The 23,970-nt window shown below is 54.0% G+C and overlaps 1 protein-coding gene across 1 annotated transcript in view; it reads right to left on the minus strand.

The window, feature by feature from the left end:
* MOB2 (MOB kinase activator 2) overlaps positions 1 to 20,785 on the minus strand; it is an 84,128-nt gene extending 63,343 nt beyond the window's left edge. The window contains exon 1 of the mRNA XM_074230780.1: positions 20,657 to 20,785. Within this exon, the coding sequence (XP_074086881.1) occupies positions 20,657 to 20,673 (17 nt within the window). The 5' untranslated portion in view covers positions 20,674 to 20,785. The remainder of the gene's footprint in view (positions 1 to 20,656) is intronic.
* Between the last annotated feature and the right edge of the window lie 3,185 nt (positions 20,786 to 23,970).

Raw genomic sequence — 23,970 nt, forward strand, 5'->3', positions numbered from 1 at the left:
ATGGTCAGAGAAGGCCAAGCATCTGGAGAGCCACGGCACCAGCCCCTCAAGACCTCCATCTGACACAGGCTGCCTGGTCTTTGAGAGAAATCCCCTGGCTTTAAGAACCCCATTTTCACATCGGTCATCCTCTGATAACGTTAGGCAGAGGGTGTTACAGTCGCCCCAAGAGACAAGGTCCAGAGCAGAGCCAAATGATTTTGCCGGATGGGAGGCAGATGCCAAGACCAGGTCAGTCCCAGGCCATCTCAGGAGTTTGGAAAAGGTAAGTAAGGCTCCTCAAGGCTCCAGCGGCCAGGGATGGAGAGCTCCCAGGGAGGCTGAAGCTGAGCATCACTGGAGTTTGGGCCAGACCCCAGGCTGCCCACCAGAGCCTACCAAAGAGGTGCAAGGCAGGAGGGGGTTCTTATCAGAGAAGCTCCCACAAATTGACAGAACTTTCTGACCTCTGCCGAGTCCAAGGCAGAGCGCGTTCACCAGACCAAGCTGAAGGAGTCTCAGCTCCCTGCTCCCAAGAGCATTCATTCTGAGGCCTGTCCCAACAAGCTGGCCTTCAAACTGCACTAAAAACATGCTCCAGGCCCCAGAGAGAGCCCTCCACCCTGTTGGGGGAATGAAAGGGGTCATTTAAGACCTACGTCTCCACTGTCTCCACCTGTTCGCTCACAGCAGAGGGTTTAGGGAGCCCCAGCAGGAGTGACTATCACACCCTCTGCATCTGGGGAAAGCATGTTAGATTCCCTCTTTGAGTCCCTGAGAGTCTGGCTCCTGATGGGCTCCCCAAGACAGCATGCCAAAACCACTGTGGACAAAAGAAATCCATACTGGCTAAGTTGGTGTGTACTAAGAGATAGAGAAGCTGAACTAAGGGGCAGTGGGAGATAATGTCCAATTAGGAGATGAGTGACCCAGCCTGGAGAGGGGGAGGAGGGAGCCTGGGGGGCAAGAAACTTTCCAAGCCAAACAGAGCATTTCCATTTGACCCTGGGAGGCACCATCAGGCTTCTTTTGAGGGATCTGGACTATGGGAGACCACTTTGGTAGCTGACTGGAGGATGGCCTGGAGGGAGCCTGAAAGTGGGAAGACCCCCTGGGACAGTGCCAAGGGGGCAAGCACTGGGGAGAAATGGCACAAGGGGAGCAGAGCCAGGCAATAACTAGAAGGGGGGAAATTCCTAAATCTTATCATGAGTAGATTAGGCTTACTATGACATCACCTGCATATCAAGGGTCACCCCAAGCCCTGCACCTAAGGAGCTCACAGTCAGGTGGACATGGTAGCATAGCACAGGAGTAGGAAGGCCACAATCCTGAGGGGTGCAGGAAGGTCCTTTCCATTGATAAAATCAGTAATACCCCATCTGACAGTATCTTGGCTGTACTGGGAGCCCCTTCTTTTAATGAGCTATCTTTCCTCTCAGGCACCAGTCAGAGGGAGGCCCCAGGCCAGCCTCCATTACAGCTCTCTCCTGAATGTGCTGCCTATCCTTCCTCCAAAATGCTTCTCAAAAACTCTCATCAGAGCCAGTGGCAAAGTCCAATTGCAGAGGTCCGAGGATGAAACCAAGTAGGCTTGTTCCCTTGAATGTGTTCGTATGTCCTGGGGAAGAGACCCCCCCCAAAAAAAAACAGGAAAAAGAAAGACTGGCCACAGGCAAATCAGATGTGGAAAAGGAAGAGCCTGCCTTAAGGTGTCAAGAGACTTCTCAGGCGCCCTTGCCTGTCCTCCAGGGTAGAGTCTTGTGGCTCTTCTTCCCCATACACAGACCCCCACTATCTGGGGTCTCCCCCAACCATGGCCTGGATTTCCTTATTGGTATCAGTGTCTATTCCTCCAGAGGGCAGGGGCTGTGTCCTGATGTCCTGAGGGTCCACGTATGCCTGGAAGCTGGGGGCAAGGGGGCGGGGCAATGGCAGTGGAAGGGGAGGGCTCTTAATGCTCCCGTATACACAGACTAGGTTTGGAGGATTCTTGAAAACTTTATGGAGGGGGATTGGGCACTCAGAGAGAACCAGGGGCAGGAATGAAAGAAGAGATTGTAACACTGCAGCAGTGGCAGTCCTGGAGTCAACCAGGCTGTGACTCAACACTCCCCACGGACACTGTCCCCCCTTCAGAAGGGTGGTGGTAGTTGGGTCTGATGTAGGAAAAAGCACACACCTGGAATAAACTCACTTCACCAACATGGGGTGAGAACACCAGGTTGCTGGGACTGCTACAAGCATCTCACAAATGAAGGTCGGGGTCTCGGGCTCCAGGGAATAAAAAAGCCCAGAACATCTGGCACGTCGGTCCTTCAAATGGACAGTTGGAAACATCGAGTTAGGGCAATAATCAGTTCCAAGTGTGGCAGAGAGAGGAAAAGGACAGGAAAAAAGAGGAGTCTATCAAGAGGGATGGCGTGGGGGCACTCTTCCAGGGGTGGTAGATTGTTATCTTCCTCCTGAATTGCCACAAAGTAGACAAGATCCCTACATGCTGGCACAGTCGCACCCTGGGGTTTGGTAGCCATCAGAAAGGCTGCAGGGTGCCCAAGCTCCCTGAGAGCCCCATGAGGGCAGGGTCTGGTCACCCAGGAGTCACTAAGTCACAGTTCACTGAAAAATGGCTCAAAGGTAAATTGAGCTACTCACCCTGCTTCCTGGTTTCACCTCCAATTCCAAGATCCCCAGCACAGAACCCCTGCAGAGGGGACAGAGGCCAAAAGACCTGAGTTCCAATCTGACCATATCATGGAACCAGCCTCAATCTCCTAAAAGTCACATGGGGATCATAGACTGAGCCCCCCCCCAAGAGAGATCCTATTTGTAAAGAGCAAACACTGATTTCCCCCACCTCACCCCCCTCACCCATACACACACCTGGCTCTCATTTACACTAATCCAAGGACTCAGGAATGAAGGGAAAGCAGCTCCCAGATTCCAGACTATTGCCTTCCCTTCACCTCACCCTTCCAAACATCCTCCAGTCTCCCAATGCCTTCCTCCTTTAGGGGTCTAAACACCAGGGATCCTCTGCCTCTCTGCAGGCTCCTCAGAAAACCTTCCCTTGACTCTACTGTCCCTCTGGTCCACGTCCTCTCTCTCCTCTCTTCTCCCTTTCAAAGTGAAAGCCTAGAAAAAAATCACTCTGTATCCTGAGGTCCAGCCTTGGAGCCCACCTCTATCTATTTCCTCTTCCCTTTGGAGTGGACTTGGAGGTCCCCAACTAACTCCAGCCCAGTCTTCAGGGCTTCTTCTCTCTCCAGACACTCTGGAAACTTCATCATGTCCCAGGAGTGGAATCATCCGGTCTTGATAGACTCCTCCATACAAATCCAGCCCCAGACTCTCGCCCAAGTTCTGGCTCCATGTGACCGAGGTCTTGCTGCACACTTCTAACGGCTTGTCACACAGATGTGGTCCCAACAACTTGCCCATGCTGGACGGAAAACTGGATGCTGATTCACTATTGGCAGAGCTGTAAACCAACCCAACTACTCAGGAGAGTAATTTGGAACTAGGTCCGAAAGAGTATAATACCGTGCATGCCCTTTGATCCAGCAACACCACTGCTAGGGCTGTACCCCAAGGAGAATATGAAAAAGGGGAAAGAGTCCCATGCACAAGTATATTCCCAGAAGCTCTTCTTGAGAAAGCAAAGAACTGGAAACTGAGGGAGTGCCCATTAGCAGGGGAGTGGGTGATCAAGCTGTAGTCTGTGAATGTGATGGAATACTACTGTTCTACAGAAATGAAAGAAGGACTTCAGAAAGGTCTGGAAAGACTGGCAGGAAGTGATGCTGAGAGAAGTGAGCAGAACCAGGAGAACAATGTTTACAGTAACGGTCACATTGTGGTCAGCCCATAAAAACATCACTTGTTGGGGTGGCTAGGTGGCACAGTGGATAGAGCACGGCCCTGGAGTCAGGAGTACCTGAGTTCAAATCTGGCCTCAGACACTTAATAATTACCTGGCTGTGTGGCCTTGGGCAAGCCACTTTGCCTTGCAAAAACCTAAAAAAAAAAAAAAAAAACCCCAAAAAATCACCTGTACAAAAATATTCATAGCAGCCCTGTTTTGTGGTGGCAAAGAATTGGAAATCAAGGGGATGTCTACCAATTGGGGAATGGCTGAACAAATCATGATATATATGTATATATATATATTTCTAAATATATGCATATATTATATACACACACATACACATACATACAGATATAGATATGTATATACATATGTTATGGAACACTATTGTTCTATTAGAAACCAGGAGGGAAGGGATTCAAAGACACCTGGAGGGATTTGCATGAACTGATGCTGAGAGAGAGGAGCAGAACCAGAACCAGAAAAAAACAGTACACTCTAACAGCAACATGGACCGGGGTGGGGGGGGGGGGGTGGAGATCAACCTTACTGGGCTTGTTCATTCCATCTGCAATAATTGGGGAAATAGGGTATCTGCGATGGAGAATATCATCTGAAGCCAGAGAAAGCACTGTGGAGTTTAAGCAAAGACCAAAGACTATTATAACCTTCAATTAAAAAAAAAAGTTGCCTTCTGTACTACATTAAAAAAACAAAGTGACCAGCCCAGAGGTACACCGCTCCTCTCAGCAGGGCAGACACAAGCCCGGAAGTGGCGCAGAACCAGGAGAACACTGGATACAGTGAAGGCAACATTGTAACAATGACCAGAAACTGAAAGCTGAAAGACTCCTGAAGAAAAATGCAGCCCCCCTCCAGAGAAAGACTACGAGTCCGAATGCAAAGCCGACCATTGGCTCTTCTTAAAATCTGCTTTTTGTTTTTTCTTTCTCATGGTCGTTCTCTTTTGTTCTGATTCTCCTTTCAGTGTGACAAATACGGAAATACGTATAACTCAACTATGCGAGTATAACCTATAGCAGATTACTTGCTGCCTGGGGAGGGGGGGAAAGAAGGGCAAGAGGGAGAAACCGATAACAATTCATGTTGTTATTCATATAATTGGAAAAAACAACAACAAAACCCCCACAACTTGCAACTTTCCCCCCCCAAATCACTCTGACTTCTCTATACATGTGCATACACACACGCATACACACACACACACACACACACAAAATCCCCCTACCTCACACAGATGGTTTTATCCAGAACTATTCCCTTACTCCCAACAGATCCTCAACTGCAGCCCCCAAATGTTACAACAGATCACATTTTGAGTGGACTATTTTAATTTTAATGCCTTCCTTATTTGTCCTTTGTCATTAATGTCATCGTTGTTGAGTTGTGTGAACCCATCTGGGGTTTTCTGGGCAGAGATATTGGAGTACTCAGTCTTTTCCTTCTCCTGAAGCCCAGGAGTTCCCCAGTGCCTCAGTGATAATACACACACACACACACACACACACACACACACACACACACACACGATATCAAAAGCCCTTCACAACATGACTTGGTGCCCATCTTTCCACACTGATGACATGACAGCCCCCTTCACACAGAATCTGTAACATCAGAGTGGCCCCTCTCTTCTTTCCCCTGGAAGGTTCATCTCCCACCACCATGCCTCTGCCCTCCACAAGCCCTACCTCTATCTCCTTGACTCCCTGACATCCTTCAAAAGTCACCTCAGACAGGAAGGCTTTCCCAAGCCTCCCTAAAAATCGCCTCTGGAGTTAGGTAGTGCCTCACTTGTATTTCTTCCTAACAGTGACATAAGTAAATGGACAACTTTGGTATTCATGTACAAGTTCCTTAGGGAGATTGAGATTCCTAAAGGTTGTTGACTGAATAACTGATTGGCTCTTCAGCACCAGGAAAGCCAAGCAGAGTCTGGAAAAGAAACTGAGGAAGTATAACAAGGTCATTCCTCACACTCTTTGGAGAGAGCTCTGGGCTATGAGTTCAAATTCAGTCTCAGACACTTCCTAGCTGTGTGACCTTAGACAAGTCACTGAATTTGTGCCTCAGTTTCCTCTTCTGTACATTGGGGATGCTAGCACATGGCATGCCATCCATAGCTGCCTTGTCATGCCTGTCTCTAGACTGCCCTTACAGCAGGGGTGAAGGAGAACGAAAACAATGGCCTCAGAAAACTTCCCTTCTCAGCAAAGGATCCCTCCTCCTTCCGCTTCCTCCCAACCCCACCTATCCTTGGGCCAGCCAGGCTGCCTCTTTCTTCCCAGCCCTTTCTTCTTTTCCCCTAAGACTAAACTAATAGATGGTCACAGATCACAGGGCTTTGGGCCATCTGGGTTCCCGAGTCCCAGATTTTGGGGCAATACCTAAAGGCAGCCCCAAATTTAAGAGTTCAGGATTCTAGGGAAGTTCCTGAGCAATGGATGAGACTCTTGGTAAAGTGAAGAAGACCAGACCCAGGCCCGAGTGGAAAAAGTCACAGCAAAGAACTGAGTCCCATTTCTGGGAGCAAGGGCTAGCTTCTGTTTAGCAAGTCCATGTTTCTCTCCCGGGACCCCGACTCAACTCTAGAGTTCTCCAGAATACCAGGGGTGGCCTCTCTAAGCACCCCAATCACTATCCAAGTACCTGGAGGACTTTAGAACCTTAGGGAAGGGGGCTTTCATCTGAGAGGATACTTTAGGTCTTCTCCCTCATTAGTGTCTATGTAGAAGCATGGGGATTTCTCCCTAAGTAAACTAGGGGCAGGGGGTGCGAGACCAGGGCAGGGGCTGAGCTGACGCACAAGACCACAAATACATCCTGACACTGTGGACAGCATCTGCCGACCAGACCACAAGAGCCAATGCAGGAAGTCTTCTACTTCCGCCCCGCCCCCAGGGCTTCGGAGCTGTCATAAGCTGCTTTTTCAGTGTCCTCCCCATAACAGGCTCAGGTAGCCCTAGGCCATCATGCTTCCTCTCAGTGTATCAGACAAGACCAGCTTCCCCTATCTTAGGGCCCAGGCCCAGCCCAGGACAGGAAGGAAGGCTGCATCAGAACAGCTCCCACCTGCTCCCACTGGACTGAATGACCCTTCCATGGGAAGGTGGGGCCTGGCCTGTTGGCTCAGTGGTTCTTCCCAATACTCAGCACAGGGACAGCTTAATAGATGGGCTTTCATTGCAGGGAAGCTTCTGGCACGTGACAGAGTCTCACAGGCCTAGCCTTGCATCTGCAGGTAGACATACAGTGCATACATCATAAATGCTGGTTGAGTGTTTGGAGTTTGCTTAGACTGTGGTGCTCCAGACAGGAAAAGGGGAACTGTGGCCATGCAAGGGAAGAAGCAACAACTACAGGGAATCACCCCTTTTGTCTGAACTCACCCAGAAGGGCCAGACTGATCCAAGGACTCTAGGACCAGAGAAGAGGAGGGCTTCTCAAGCTCCTTCCTGGGGAGGAGAGGATCTCCTCAGACTCCCTCACAGACAGCATGGGAAGTGTCCTGTCCAAGGTCACACAATCGACAAGCTTTCAGCAAGTACACAAGGGGGTAGGAGGACTTGCCCTCAGGAAGCTTCCCTGGGCCTCCTCTAAATAAACTCAGAAAAGTAGATAAAAGAGCTCAGGAGCCTGAGCAATGCAGGACAAGGGAAGACAGTCTGGCCAAGGGTCTTTTTCTTGCCCCAGGAAGTGCTGCAGGGACTGGCTCAGTCCAAGGGAGGCCCTCATCCCTGGGCATCCGTCTTTGCCTCATTGTCTTCCTATCCTGGTCTTATACTGACTCCAAACTAGGGAGCCCTGAGTCTAAATTAAATCTCCCCAAAGAGAAGAGGACCAAGCCTGGGGACTTTCAGCAGAGGGGAAGAAGCAAAGAGCTACTCCACCGGTGCTCTGGAACCAAGAGTCACTTTAGCGTGGGATGTATTTGGGAGGGAACAAACCCCCTCGGAGGAGACAGGGTGTGACTCTGACACTCGTCCCTTAACCTATGACAAGGGAGCAGAAGGGGCAGAGCCCTGCTCTGGGGCTGAGGCAGAAGGAGGAACATCAAGGGGATGTAGACCCCACTGGGTGAGCCGGTGAATATAGTATTGCCAACCTAGGCCAAAGCTTGATGACAGCACCCTCTCTAATCATTTGCTCATTAAAGCCCAACAGAGTTGTGGCACGGGCTTCCAGGACACATCCCTATGGTGTCTCCATCATTTGTGGAGCTGCAATGGTGTAGGAATGAAGGAAACCCCCACCCCAGTCTTCAGCTGGTAGGGGGCTTTCCAGCCAGGTCCCTTCCCAGGTAAAGTAGGAGGCAAAGTCCTTGCCTGGCCCCGGCAGGTCCAGAAGAAATTCCCTCCCTCAGAGCTTGCACAGATCAGACAACTACCCACCAAGCTGCCACCCTCATGCTGGAGCCCCCCAACCTGTTGCAGAGGGCTCAAGACTGAGCCCCAGTCCACAGAGTCCATACAGCCATGGATGAAGGTCTTCCTCAGGGGCATTCCCATCCCCAGTCACTCATCCAGGGGGCAATGGGGCAGCAGCTGAGAAGGCCAGCGGGTTTTGTGGCCTGGTCTGTTTCTTGGCCACAGGCTGCTATGAGCAAAGGCCACTTGGGGGAAGCAGAGCCCCCTTCCCCAGTGTAGACCATCACTCTAGAACTGGCATCCAGAGAGCAGATCAAAGGAAGGCCTTTCTCACAATCAATCAATCAATCAGTCAGTTGTGAGTAAGCTCCTGCTGTATACCAGTCAGTGATAACCATAGGAGATTAAAAAAAGAGGTCAAAGCCAGACCCTGGCCTCCAGGAGCTTCCAGTCTAATGAGGTGGGATCGAAGGGGTGAACACTCCATGCAGAAAAATCAATACAAATCAAGCAAAAACCAGAACAGGAAGTGACAACTACAAAGGAGAACAAGGTAACTAACCAGGGGTTAAGGTAGGATGGGTGGGGTGGGGTGAGTAACCAGGAGTAAAGGTAGGTGGGGGAGGAGGGGGTGACTAACAGGAGTTAAGGTAGGCTGGGGGGGGGGGTGACTAACTAGGAGTTAAGGTGGGGGGGTGACTAACCAAGGGTTAAAGAAGGCTGGGGGGACCTCCCTGCCACCCCCCTAGGAGCTCACTTCTAACCCAAAAGAGCTATAGGCAAACTGGACAGACGCAGAAGGAAGGGCCTGGCTGAAGAACTGAAGTGAGCCAGGGAAGCAGAGGCAGCGCTGAGCAAGGAGGCCATGCCAGGCCGGGGGACAGCCAAGAGAAACGGCTGGGGTCAGGAAATGGAGGGGTCCCTTAGCGTGGGTGATCAGGGCGCATCTATGTGGGTGTCTGCACAGACTGAAGAAGTGAGGAAGCTAGAGCTTCATGCTGGTTCCTGAGGGGGAGAAGGAACCCTAAAATCTAGAAGAGATCAGGGGGAGACTCTCCCAGTCATATGAATGGAGGAGGATGGCTTGTGGGAGGGGCTGGGGACAACATCAGAGAAGACCAGACATGATCCTTGTGACCCTATTCAGCTCCTCCAGGAGGCGGGGGAGAGGGTGGGCTTCAGGGATCCTCACCCCCATGTTCCTGTGCAAGGAGCTGGAGCCAACAGAGTTGGGCTGGTTGGCCAGGATCTGGGTGGCCATCTTGGGGCATGAGGCTCAGAAGGGCAGAGCTTGGATATCTGGGGAGTCACAGGGAGGGTGGAGGAGGAAGTCAAGGCTGTGAGTCTGAACCTGGAGTGTAGACCAGGAGCAGACAAGGAAGGTGGAGGCCTACTAGAAACAGGTGGCGTGGCCAGGGTGGGGAGTGGAGACAAGGACCCCAAGAAGGATGAAGGGTCCTCCTGCCTCAGGAGAATGAAGCTGTGCTTCACTCTAAGGAGCAAGGAGAAGAGAAGGGCATTTGCAGTGCTTAGGACTCGTTTGAGGGAAGGGGAGGAAGCCAGAAGGGAAGGTTCCCTGGCACCAGCACCAGCTTGGGCCTCTTACCACTTGGCCCCCATGTCCCTCCCAGTCACCACTGGTTAGAAAACACATTGGAAACTTCTTCAAGTTCCCAATGAGCAATGGGGGTCTAGGCAAAGAGAGGGCAAGAGAGTGGCGGGGCAAGGAGAGAGACGGGCCAGAAAAGAAGGTGGCTGGATCCCTTGAGCCTTGGGGCCTCCACAAAGTTCCAAAGTGCAGCCCCTCTGATCCACAGGATGTCTGGCTATGATGTCCCCAGGCTCCGAGGGCCTCTGGCGCCACATTGCATCATGGCCCACCAACAGTCAGACAAACACTGAGATGAGCAGACCCTTGCAGACCCCCAATACGTTCTCTCCCAGAGCCCCATGATTTGATCTGACCCAAGCCAGGATTCCCGGCCCGCTTTCTCACACCCATCATGTCTCAAGTACAAGCGAGGTGGCGTACCCCGCTTCTTTCAAGGGGAGGAGGGCTCTCTGGGGTAACTCCTTTAATGGGTCAATCCACTGGGCTCCAGACAGAACACACTGCGCAATACCACAAAGCAAAACCCTGCTAGTGGAAGGTGAAGGTTGGGGGCCTCCCGACAGCTCCTTTTGCTCTGTCCAGGGGAGGCGGGGGGGCAAGAGAGAGACAGAGGCCACCTCAAAATTACTCTGGTCTGCTCAGAAGGCATATGGGCACACCTGGGGGGGGGGTGAGTTCAGGGGAGGCTATCTCACTACCTGCCTCAGTTGACCAGGTGGCTCCAAGGGGATACTGGGGTCACCACAGGGCCCAAGCCATGGCCCTCAGACCCATCCGGCTGGGGGAGCCTGAACAAGCTACTTTTCCTATACCTGCCTCACTTTCATCCCCTACAAGATGGAGGTAATAGCAGCACCTGCCTCCCAGGGCCTCTATTTGCAAAGTGCCTGCCCTCCTGTCATTAGGCAAGTCAGCCTAAGTCTCCTCCTCTGTAAAATGGGGAAAATCCGAGTGGAAGCACTGATGGCCCCAGGACCTCTCAGGCAGCATCCCACTCTGCCAGCTCCTGATCCAGGTCCCTTGGGAATCTCAGACCTTGAGCTCAGGCCAACCATCCCACGTACCCTGGGGAGGCTCCATACATGAGAGGTCTGACCTGAACCCAACACTCCCCATGGCTCTGTCTGATGACAGCAGAGGAGACACCCTGAGGAGTGAGATGCTCTGCCAGGCAGCCCCCAACTGCCCTGCCTCTGGAGGGGGGACTCACAAACACACAAACCCCCGTGAAGCAGGCGGCTCAAGGCCCCAGGGTCCCCATCTTGTCCAGACAGGGTGCTCTCTGGCCAGGTCTCTTAGTCCTGACCTTTTCAGTCACCCAAAAAAGACTCACTACTGCCTATGACTGGGTAGGGATGGGGAGATGGGCTTGTTTGGAAATGAAAAGCTCTTCATAAAAATCATCTTGTGACACCCCACTGCCTTCAGGGGGTCAGAAGCCTCTCCTGGCCTGGCTCTGGCCCACAGACTAGACTGACCATGGGCTGCTCCTCTCCATTCAGCCACAGTGTCTGTACCCCCTCAGGTCAAGTGCTTCCTCTTGGACCCCAACATCCTTCAAGTCTCCATGAAGCCTCCCACAAGAGATGACTCCCCACTAGTCAGTCCTGGCAGCAACTGAGCAGACAGCCTGAATTTCATCCCCTCTGACTCAGACCGGCTCCCCTCTCCAGCCAGGCTGCAATGTCATGAAGTGGCCAAGACTTCGATAAAATGCCCAAGGGCAAAAGTCCCAGCAGATCCTGGGGGACCTCCCAATGACCGGCTCTGAGGAGGCCATTCGGTCACAAACTAAGCCAAGACACCAGGCCCCCCACACACCTCTTTTTTATTCTTGGCTCCCTGGAATATTTTGTTTGTTGCTGACCGTCTGGTTTCATTAACAAAGACCCTTTGTCAGAGGCCCTGGGCCTGGGTGTGGGGGTTCTGGCCAGGGCAGAGGTGGCCCCTGAGCCTGGGAGGCCGAGGGCTCAGACCTGCCTCCTCTTCACACTCAAGTCTTGGCTTTCCTCACCATGGTTTGTGTGACCCACGAAGCCCTATGGGGTCCTGGCATCAGGACCATCATAGCACTGTATTCAAGGCCCTGGCTGTCACCTTGGACCTCCAATGATGTCTTCCTTCAGCAAAGCTGCCCCCTCCATGGGATCTCTTGGGCTAGACAGAAGGAAGGAGAAGTCTTTCCTGGCAAGCCAGAGGCAACTGCCCGCTTGGCAATCACCTCTCCAGAGTGTTTAAACTTTTATGAAGAGCTTTTCACCTAGCTCACCTTCATTTCCAAACAAATCCATCTCTCCACCCCTAGCCAGTTCACCATCACTGGTAACACCCATGACTCATAAAAAAAAAAAAAGAATAAAAGGAATTCAACAAAATGAACCAAAACAAGAGGCAGGAGGAGACAGCACAGGACCTGCAGGCAGACCAGCTGCCACAACTGTTCCCTGCGTGGCCTCAGGATGCTGCTGGCTTCCATCTCCCTGTCTGTAAAGTGAGCCCAGAGGACAAGGTAGGACAAGACAACAGCCTGCTTTGGCACCACCTCCATCGTCCCTGGGGCTGAGCTTGGTCCTCAAATCCTCGAAGTTCACCTTAGGATCTGTCTTTGCATTCTTACTCCCCCCCCCCCCCCGCCCCGGCACAGCATGGGGTCTTGTCCCAACCTTTTCTACTGGATTTTTCATAGTTTGACTGTCCCTGGACAATGGACATCTGCCCTCAGTTTCTAATTCTCTGGACCCAAGCTGCAGGGCATCCTGGTCTATGAGCCCTGGGGGTCTGCTATGGTCTGAGCTAGGGACCGCTTCCTGAACCAGCCCCCTGTCCTTCCAGCCCGGGCTGCTGGTACTAGGGACTGGCCTTCCTCAGCAATCTCTCTGGGTCCCCCGATCAGCAATCCTTGGGCTCGTGTGAATCCCCAGAAAAAGGCCAAAGTCACTATGCAGAATGCAGTCCTCAGGGACAGTCTGGAGACCACTCTCAGGTCTCCCCCAGAGTGCCCCCCACTACCACTGCTCCTTTTCTTCCTCCTGCCCCTGGGGGAGGCAGACCTCTTATCCCCAAGTGCCAGCTTCCCCCCACCACATTTCTGTAGCCCTAGGGATGGAGCTGATCCCTCTGCACCAAGCCTGTCCAATAGCCTACCTACCAAGACCTGCCTTCTTTTTTTATTCCTAGAAGTCTGTAGATGTCTGAGAGGAAACCATGGGCCCTGCCCAGCTATAACCACCTGATATGTAGGGTTCTTCCCATCTGCCCAATGAAAAACGAAACACCTGCTTTCTGTCCTTTCTGTCCTTTCTGGCCCAAACTCCCCCTCTGCAGGCCCCTGAGTGACCCCAGGAGCAGCTGGAGGAGAGGCAGGTGAACCTTCAACTGCTCCCCATCCAGGAAAGTGAAGGTGAAAACTAGTTAGTATGGTCACCTCTGTAAAACAAAAAAGCCTATTACATGTTTTCAGCTTCTCTGATGCATTAAGAGACTTTACTATTTTCTCTTTGTCTTTTTCTTTTAAGAAAATATTCTTTGTTATGAGGGACAGCTTGGGGGCGGGGGTGGGGCAGAGGTGGAGGAAAAATGTGAGAGATCATTACAAACGCATCCAGTCAACCACTGGTCCTGAGTTTTTATGGATCAGGCCAATATCATCTCAGCATGTGACAATGCTCTAGGCCAGACAGATGACTGGTAGGTTCTCCAAGACATGCTGAGATCAACCTTGGTAGAATTGGATTCATCAGCTGTGAGCCCGGAGAAGGAGCCTCAGGAAGCTAATTCGAGCCCCCAGGCCATGGTTCCCAAGGGTTCAATGCTTCCAGTCACCTGCTTCGGTCCTCCTGGACATCTGGCAAAGTGACCCTTCTACTCCCTGAAGGAACAGGCTAGGTTACCACACATGCAGCACTGCCCCAGTTTCCAGGCCCAGGTTCCATAAAGATAACCTTCCCGCCCAATTCTCAATCAGTCTAAGTCCCTCCATTTTGGGCAGAGCTCGGCCACATCACGCCTCCCCCATGCAGGAGTGTCTGGACACTGCCCGGAACATTCTCTGCCTCCACTTTCCAAGTTATCTGAGGCTACATTCACCCAACTGAGCGACTCTGGCCCACCCGCCTGCTTTCCCTGGGCTCTGGGGGCAGGGGCCTTGTTCCAAGAGAATCTGTCCCTTTTTAAGCTGCTGATCAGAGACTAACGCTCCATATTCTCTCTCAATAGTTATTCCCCAGGAAGGCCACAGACCAACTGTGAGAAGGTAAAGCACCTCCACAACTAACACTCCTCATACCAAAGATTTCCCAGGTTCCTCCTGTGCACACTAAAGAGTCCCCTTTAAGTTTGAGCCCATCTCCTTTGAAACAGGGTTTCATCTTTAAGATCATGTTGGGTAGAGAAGGGCAGTTTAAACAGACAGATGGCCTGGGGGTCAGCAGACTCCTCAGGGAAGTTCTGCCACTGCCCAGCCAGTCCAGTATCCCTGGGACTGGTCTCATGTTGCCTGTTAGGCCTTGATTTCCTCATCTATAAAGTGAAGAGCCTGCACCAAAAGATCACTAGAAATCTGCCCCACTCTAAAGTAAATGCACACAGCAGGTGCTTAATTAATGCTTATAGACATGCCCTGAATTAAGAAACTACATGAGACAAGCCCTGGGTTCTACTCCACTTCTGGAGAAGACCCCAATCCTCAGCCACTCTCTCTCTAGCGCCAGATGCAGAGCCGTGCCAAGGGAAGGGGAGGAGGAGTCAGTCCACCTCCCATCCACCTCTGTGTGAGAGCACCAGTCTAACCTCAGAAGAGGACAACGTGGCACAACCACCACATTCCTCAGCTCAGCACCCTGGGATGCTCCAGCTCCTAAGTCACTGGGGGCCCCCAGGGAACATGGTAGAAAGATGTGGAGGCAGGATGCCCTGGGTTCAAGTCCTGTCTCAAACCCCTGCTAGCTCTCTGGCCCTGAGCAAATCCCTTCAGCCATGACCTGCCTCAGTTTGCTCATCTGTGAAATGGGGCCAACAGTGCCTGCCATCCGGGGAATCTGTAAAGTTCTTTGCAAGCCTGAAACCACTCCATTGGCTGTTGTCTTATGTTCCTGTGTTGGTGTTCTCATTACTAATGATGGTGGTGCTGCTGCTCTTCCCGTGTTGGTGTTTGCTGCTCACGGTGTTCTTGTGTTGATGTTTTCTTGTAAATGTTTTTATTATTGTCGTGGCTTCTTGCTGCGCTGGCGGTGGTGTTGTGATTTCTTTTTTGGTAATGGTGTTGTTTTTTTCTGACGTGGCTGTCATTGTAGACTTACTGGTGTGGATGTTTGTCGTTGATGTTGTCATTCTTGTAGCTGCAGCTTGCTGAGGTGCTTGTTCTTGCTGCTGTTACTTTGGAGCTGATGCTGGTATTCTTGTCCCGGGATCGTGAGTCTTGTCTTGTGGTTAATGTTATTCCCGCTGCTGTTAATGCTGTCCCCTCCTTGTTATCCTTACTGCTGAGTTGTTCCTGTTGCCGTTGGTGTTGCTTTTTTGTGTTCTTCATCCGCGCTGCCTGGTCGCTGCAACTACCTCTTTGGCCGTTTAGCTCATGAGAGAGTTGGCCACACTGCTGGTGTCACCTTCCACTCACCTGCCACACAGATTTTGTTTTGACCCTGCCCCAAAACTGGCATGAGCAGGCAGGGCTGCCCAGTCAGACCTTTCCTAGGAGAGTGGGTTTGTCTCTGTCAGATCAGAGAGCTCCCGGCCCCCAGAGGAGGACAGTGGCCAGTGGCCAAGGGGTCTCCCCAGCACTCCTGTGCCTCGGTAAGCCTCTGAGCAGAGTGTTCGGACTTCTGCCTGCCCTGGATGACAGAGCTACCCCTGCTAGCAGGACAGTTCTCTCCTTGCCAGAATGCCCTTGCAAAGCCTGCTCCTCCACCCTCCTTCTGGGTGAAGCTTGGCTGGCACCCCAGTGGTCAGTGCCTTCTCTTTGCTGAGTCTAGGAGGTACAGGGAAAGGTTCACACCTGGCTTGGTCTCCCATACACACAGACTGCAAGAGCCCCAACATCTGAGCCCCAGACTCAATCTCTCAGTCTCTCCGCCTGACTGCCCTGCCTGGGAGGGTGGGATGGCTCTGGGAATGGGAATATTTTCCCAGCACTCATGGTCTTATATCTGTATTGTCTCTGTATCAATATTCTTTTCTTCCTAAGGTGTCAGTTCAAAGGCTCCCCACCCCATCTGTTTCTGGAAAACAGGCACCTCTGCCCTATGATGGGCCGGGAACAGGAGCTGACATGGAGGGGAGCCAAAGCATGTGGCTCCCAAGGCACACTGACTCATTGGAGCCCGCCCCAAGGCTGGGAGGGAGGACTGTGATCAGACTCGCTGAGCAGAGAAGACAACTGGGAAGGTCTGGTCAAGTCAAATCCAGAGGGTAGTAGAATATTCTGTAGGTGCCAAGACCTTTTTACTTTTGCAGATGAGGAAATTGAGGTCCAGAGAGGTCAGCTAACTTGGAAAAAAACCAAGGTCCCTCCCATCTCCACTTTGTCACAAATTTCCAACTGAACAGACCTAACAGTTGAACTGAGAAAGGTATGTGACCACAGAAGTCTCATCTATAAAATGAGGGGGTCTTTCTGGCTCTCGGTCAGTCAACGAATGAGCATTCATCAAGGTCCTACTGTCTGCTGGACACTACACACCTAAGCCCAAAGACTGAGCTGGCCCAACTCTCAAAAAGCTTCCACCGTAGGGGGAGATATCAAGGACATAGAGGAGAAGGGTGTGTGCCATCCTAGAGAGGAAAGAAGAAGGGTGTTGTCTCTGCACAGGTAGGCTGGTCCCAGACCACAGAAAAACCAAAGGAAGCCACAAAAGCTGGTCAAGTAGAGAAGTCACACAGTCAGCCCTGACTTCAGAAAATAACTTTGCTGGCCGTGGACGGTGTCCCAGGAGAGACTGAGGCAGGTCCTCACTTTCCCCACAGTGGCTGCGTGAGCCAGAGAGGTCCCAGGCCAGAGAAGCTGTGCAGGTACATGAGCCTCAAGTTAACTGGCCAGTTCAGTAGAATAGGGAGAAGAGGGCTAGGGTCCAAGGACACTCAAAATCAGAGAATGCATTCACTACAGCTGCCACCTAAGCCAGTCTTTCTCCCAGTCCCAAGGTTTCTAGGGTCCAGCTCAGAAAGCCCTCTCACATCAGGCCTGCCAAGCAGGAGCCCTGAATGCTAGGGCAGGGCAGTCCAGGCCCCGAGTCTTGGCAATCACAAGAATCAACTGCTGCACTTTCCTTATCTCTCTGGCGAGATGGTGCCCACATGGCCAGAGATGAGTCTCCCCAGGGAAGGACCTCATCTGTCAAAAGCACCACCCTCCCAAATAAGACCATCTCTGGAACTTGCTTGGCACAAGGCCTGTTGCACAGAAAATATTTGATAAAATGTGAGTTTCAGTTCTTTCTCATCCAGGGTCCTACTCAACACTGCAGCAAAGAAGAGGGGCCTCGGCAGTTGGGTCAGAAGGACCTCAGGTGCAGCTTCTCCAGGCCCCACGTGAAAACAATAACAGAAGATAAAGTCCTGAGGGTTTGGTACCCAGAGGCCACCCTCTGCTACCCTGTCATTTCATGGTGTCAAAAGCAGCTTCCTTAGTCTATGACCAGAGTCGTGTGCCCACAGCTAAGGGGGTTATGGACACCAATCGAGCACACTGGGGAACACTCCATCGAAATGCCCAAAGGGGAAGATGTGTGTGAACAAAGAACAAGCCGGCACTGTGGTCCCTGGGCCAGCAATGTCACTCACACACCAGGCCTGGACAGGTCTGGGTTTCCTGTAGGCCCTCCCCTTTCCTGAGAAATGGCAGGAGGAGCGGAAGATAAGGCAGCCTCGCCTTCCTCAGCACAACCCGGGGGGGGGGGTGAGAAAGGGGAGGATAGAAGGGTGCTCGGGATAAGACAACCAACCCTTTTCTCCAGGGGTCACAGATGGCAATGTTGCATTTTAGAAAGTCAAACTAAGAAAGGTGTCCAGTATGCTTGCCACTATGCTCCAAACCCTTAGCACCCAGAGAAATGCCTTAAATGTAGTTGGCCAGACCAAGTCAACAACATTTATCAAGTATCTATTGGGAGTCTTTTTTATGGAAAAACCAGGAGGGCAGGGTGGCCAGACTGCAGAGTTGGGGGGGGGGGGGGGTGAACAAGGTGGAAAGGTATGAAGGTGCCAGGTTGAAAGGCTCTGACTGCCCACCAGCACTCTGCACCCGATGCTGGGGATGACCACAGAGAACCACCCGAGGTCACCAAGTCATCAGGGTCAGACCTGCAACTTAGGCAAACCACTCTGATGGCTGAATGGGGGTGACCGGAGAGGGGAAGACCGGAGAGCCCCGACCTTGCAGCAGTTACTGCAACAGTCCAAGGAGAAGTGAGGAGGGGGCGCTGCCATCAAGGGAGAGAAGGGGGCACCGGAGAGGTGACAGACGTGCCAAAAGCAAAATGGACAAGACACATGGTAGAGGGGACATGGACAAGGTGTGTTGTACAGGAGATATGCACAGGGTGTGTTGTAGAGGAGACATGGACAAGGCATGTCCTAGAGGGGACATGGACAAGGCGTGTCGTAGAGGGGACATAGCCAAGGCATGTCCTAGAGGGGACATGGACAAGGCGTGTTGTAGAGGGGACATGGACAAGGCATGTCATAGAGGGGACATGGAGAAGGCATGTCACAGAGGGGACATGGACAAGGTGTGTTGCAGTGGGGACATGGACAAGGTGTGTTGTAGAGGGGACATGGAAAGGGCATGTGGTAGAGGGGACAGGGCAGACGTGTCATAGAAGGGACATGGAGAAGGCATATGGACAGGATGGACATGTCATAGAGGAGACATGGGCAAGGCATGTCATAGTGGGGATGTGGACAGGGCATGTTGTAGAGGAGATGTGGACAAGGCATATGGACAGGACAGACATGTCATTGGCAGAGGGGACAGGACAGACATGTCATGGAAGGGACATGGGCAAGGCATGTAGCAGAGGGAACATGGGCAAGGCATGTGGCAGAGGGAACACGGGCAAGGCATGTGGCAGAGGGGACGTGGACAAGGCGTGTTACAGTGGGGACATGGACAAGGCATGTTGTAGAGGGGACATGGAAAGGGCATGCGGTAGAGGGGACAGGACAGACGTGTCATAGAGGGGACATGGGCAAGGCATGTGGCAGGGGGACATGGGCAAGGCATGTGGTAGAGGGGACGTGGACAGGGCACGTGGCAGAGGGGACAGGACAGACGTGTCATGGAAGGGACATGGGCAAGGCATGTGGCAGGGGGGACATGGGCAAGGCATGTGGCAGGGGGACATGGGCAAGGCATGTGGCGGGGGGGTCATGGGCAAGGCATGTGGCAGAAGAGCCATGGGCAAGGCGTGTGGCAGGGGGTCATGGGCAAGGCATGTGGCAGAAGAGCCATGGGCAAGGCATGTGGCAGAAGAGCCATGGGCAAGGCATGTGGCAGAGGGGACATGGGCAAGGCGTGTGGCGGGGGGGACATGGGCAAGGCATGTGGCGGGGGTCATGGGCAAGGCATGTGGCGGGGGACATGGGCAAGGCATGTGGCAGAAGAGCCATGGGCAAGGCATGTGGCAGAGGGGACATGGGCAAGGCATGTGGCGGGGGGTCATGGGCAAGGCATGTGGCAGAAGAGCCATGGGCAAGGCGTGTGGCAGGGGGTCATGGGCAAGGCGTGTGGCGGGGGGTCATGGGCAAGGCATGTGGCGGGGGGACATGGGCAAGGCATGTGGCAGAAGAGCCATGGGCAAGGCATGTGGCAGAAGAGCCATGGGCAAGGCATGTGGCAGAGGGGACATGGGCAAGGCGTGTGGCGGGGGGGACATGGGCAAGGCGTGTGGCGGGGGGACATGGGCAAGGCATGTGGCGGGGGGACAGGACAGACGTGTCATGGAAGGGACATGGGCAAGGCGTGTGGCAGGGGAACATGGGCAAGGCGTGTGGCAGAAGAGCCATGGGCAAGGCGTGTGGCAGGGGAACATGGGCAAGGCGTGTGGCAGAAGAGCCATGGGCAAGGCGTGTGGCAGGGGGTCATGGGCAAGGCATGTGGCAGAAGAGCCATGGGCAAGGCATGTGGCAGAGGGGACATGGGCAAGGCGTGTGGCAGGGGGTCAGGGGGTCATGGGCAAGGCATGTGGCAGAGGGGACATGGGCAAGGCATGTGGCGGGGGAACATGGGCAAGGCATGTGGCAGAGGGGACATGGGCAAGGCGTGTGGCAGGGGGTCATGGGCAAGGCATGTGGCAGAAGAGCCATGGGCAAGGCATGTGGCAGAGGGGACATGGGCAAGGCATGTGGCAGAGGGGACATGGGCAAGGCGTGTGGCGGGGGGACGCGGGCAGGGCCTGCCGTGGTGGACCGGCCAAGGCCAGAACAGGTACGAGAGGGGACGTGGAAGAGGCCGGGCCTGGCCCAGGGCCTGGGGGGGCGGGGGGCCCCCGGGATCGGGGCGCTGCCCCGCCCGGCCCGAGTCAATGAGGGGCGCCTCGCAGCTTCGGCCCGCCCCCTCCCCGCGCCCCGGGCCCGTGGGGGGGCCTCGACTGGACCCCGCTGAAGCCCGGGGGCTCTTCCGGGGGCGCCTCGGGGCCGCCCGGGACCCCCAGACCCGGCCGCCGGGAGCCCCGGCCCGGGGACGCGCCCGGAGAGCGCGGCTGATGCCCGGCCCGGCCCGGCCGCCGGCCCCGGGGCCCCCCGGAGCCCCCAGGACGCGGCCCGGGCCCCCCGCCCCCCGGCCCCCCGGGGCGGCCCCGCCGGACCCGCACTCACCCCATGAGCCAGTCCATGGCGGCCGCGCCTCGCGCTCCCCCGCCGGCTCGGCCCGCTCCGCCTCGGCCTGCCTCAGTCTCCCGGCGGCGGCGGCGGCGGCGGCGGCGGCGACCGGAAGTAAACACGCTCACCCTCCCGGGCTCGCGCGCGCGCCCCCCCGCCGCCGCCCCGGCCCCGCCGGACGTGACGTCGCGGCCGCCCCCGGGCGCTTCTGGGAAATGGAGTCCGCGCCGCGCGGCCAGGCGGTGCCGCGGCGCCCCCTGCCGGTCGGGCTGCGCGAGAGAAGGGCGAGGAACAGAGGGGGAGGGGAGGGGCAGCAGAGGGACACACCCAGAGGTGACACATGGGGAAACTGAGGCGGGGGGTCCAGCCCAGGACGACCGTCCCCTCCAGCAGGGACTGGGCTCTCGGAGCCTTGGGATCCTCCCGGCCAGTCTGGGCCTGGCCTGGGTGAAGGACACAGCGGCTGGGAGGTCCTGACTCTCCAGGCTCCACACCCCAACCTGGATCAGGGAGAAGAGCAGAGTGGGGAAGAGCCCCCCGAGGTTCTAGAGGGGTCGGGTCAGCCTGCGGATGGGGAAACTGAGTCAGAACAACTGGAGACAGGCGGAAAGTCCCATGGTGAAGTCATCCCGATGGTCACCTTCTGCCTCTGGGGCTCCTCCCAGAACCCCGTGAGCCATCCCCCCCAGAGTTCTCCCATTTCCAGCACCTTCCTTACCGCCCCCCTGCCAGCTTCCCTCTTAGACCGTAAACATCCAGCGTTTTTCTCTTTCTTCTTTCCATCTCCTAGCAGAGCCCCTGGGGGAGATGGGGGGGGGGGCATGTTGATGTTTGCCCTTCCTTTTTGAAGAAGACCCTGACATCAGGGAGTGAGGCCATGACAAGCAAATGATTTGGATTTGAATTGGGGGGAGGGGGGCTGTGCTAAGTCAACAGCCTTAGTTTCTCCTTCAGAACCATCTGGGTGAAGGGGCCAGATATAGATCAGTGCAACTGGAGATGGCCCTGGATGCGAGGCAATAAGGGTGAAATGACTTGCCCGAGGTCACCAAGCTAGGAAGTGTCTGAGGCTGCATTTGCAGCTAGGTGACACAGTGGATAAAGCAGCAGCCCTGGAGTCAGGAAGACCTGACCGACCACCTTTGGTTTGTGGATCCCTAAACTCAGGGCAATGGTTTCAAATGCCTATTCAAGTGAAACCCATCTAGTCTGAGTCCCTCATCTTACAGGAGGATAAATGGAGGCCCTGGAGGCCCTGGAGGCCCTGGAGGCCCTGGAGGCCCTGGAGGGACAGCTTCCTAACATCTAACTTGGATTCGAAATCTGTCTTCTGCTAGGGCTAGATAAAGCCCTCTGATAAGGCACCTTCTGCCCCCTGGTCCTGCAGTGAGCTGGGGTAGAGCTGAGATGCCTGCCTGCCCGCCCAATCTGAGCTTCTGCCCACTCACCTCCAGGCCTGGCCTTCTTTAGCTGAGGACCCTCCCTCTTGATAGGTAGATTCTCCCCAGCCACCAAGCCTTGTCCCAAAAGGCTCCTTACTCCTTTCCTTGGTCCTCCGGCACCCCCTGCCCTCTCTTTCTGGTTCCCCGGGGTTATCTGTCTTTCAGCCTTCCTGGGGATCAGAACCCTTCAGAGATCCCCCTGGAGCCCAGCAGCCCAGGCTGGGACAGAGGAGCAAGGGGCTGCCATTCTAGTTGTTTGGCAGACTTCTCATCTCCAGACCTCCTAGAACCCGGTCAGTCTGATGTCATGTCCTTCGAGAGGCAGGGGGAGCCTACTGGGTCCCAGGCTAGCCTTGGAATCAGGAAAAGGTGATCACAGTGAGACCTTGGACAAGTCTCAGACCTTGATTTCTTCATCCATAAAAGCTCCCCCAGCCCAGGGTTACATGGAACTTGGTGATCTGGGTGCCAGTTGCTGATATCTTAGATGGAAAGCTCCTTAAAGTCAGGCATCCTTAAATCTCCCCCAAAAGGAGGCCAAAGCGAGAGCTAGAGAGTAAAGCTAGGGTCAGGAAAACCAAATCTCAGAACTGCCTCATCAAGGAAATGTGTCAAAGCCAGGCAACGAGGCTTAGAGGGGGACCTGGCATGACCTCCTGGCTGTGCCCCTGAACATCTGCAGGCTCATGAGCCTGTTCCTTAGGCAGGGAAAGTATCCTTGGGGGCTCCTGAAGCCCCTCACATATGGACACTGCCAAGAGGCTGACAAGCCTCACTCACCAGGTGCTCATAGGGAACCAGAGAGCTAGTAGGGATAGGAAGGATACCCCCTTCCCATCCCCTTAGACTACCTTTTTCTCAGCCCCAGAATGGGTGCTAGTAGTGTACCCGGGCAGAGCAAATGGGGCCATACTGAGCCAGCTGCCAGCTGGGCAGCCTGGGTGAAACCAGAGACCAGCCTTGCTTCATCTCCAGGCCCCCCTTGGGAAAAAGGAGGGTGGAGGTTGGTAACTGAGAAGAGAAGAGAGAAGGGCTGGCAGAAGACGACAAGGCCAGTGGCAGCCTCCAGTTCCATCAGAGAAGACTGCCATCTTTACCTGTGGGAGAGGGCACTCAGTTAAACACAAAGAAGGGGCCTGGGGGGACCTTGGACTGGGCTGATCTGAGATGGCCCAATCACTACCTAGGCATCTCAATCACCTCCTTGATCCTTTCTAGCTTTAGATCCAAGAGCCTAGGGCCCTTCTTCCTCCAAGTCCTTAAATCTAGGACAAGCCCTTGTCTGCCAGTTCATGTAAAAAGTGGGAAAGGCCCCTGAGCCTTCTTGATGCCTTGAGACTGGAATTCCTGGGAGAGCCCAACATGGCTGGCAATAGAGGCAGTAGGCAGACTGGGACTGATGAAGGCCTAACTCCTCCTCCTCCTCAATCCTTCCTCTCAGGGTCCTAAAGGTCATCTTGAGGGACCAGGTTTCTCATGAGCCCCCAACAGTGTGTCTTCTACTAAAATTTGTTGCTGCTGTTAATTAATTGCCTTTAAATGTGACCGAATTTGGAGTTTTCTTGGCAGAGACCCTGGAATCCTTTGCCATTTTCTTCTACGGCTCATTTTACAGAGGACGAAACTGAGGCAAATGGGATATGATGACTTGCCCAGGGTCACACAGCTAGAAAGTGTCTGAGATCACATTTGAACTCAGGTCCTCCTGACTCCAGATTCTGTGCTCTATCCACCATATCATCTAGCCGCCATCCATTAACATTAGTCAGATTTTTACCTTTTTAAAAAGGTAATTACCACTGCAGTCACACACTTCCATTCACCCAAAGGTCCTTACTAAAGTGATATAGTATAAACAGCTGGCACAAG

This window comes from Macrotis lagotis, chromosome 3 (genome assembly GCF_037893015.1).
Source record: "Macrotis lagotis isolate mMagLag1 chromosome 3, bilby.v1.9.chrom.fasta, whole genome shotgun sequence".
In the NCBI taxonomy this organism is placed as follows: Eukaryota; Metazoa; Chordata; class Mammalia; order Peramelemorphia; family Peramelidae; genus Macrotis; species Macrotis lagotis.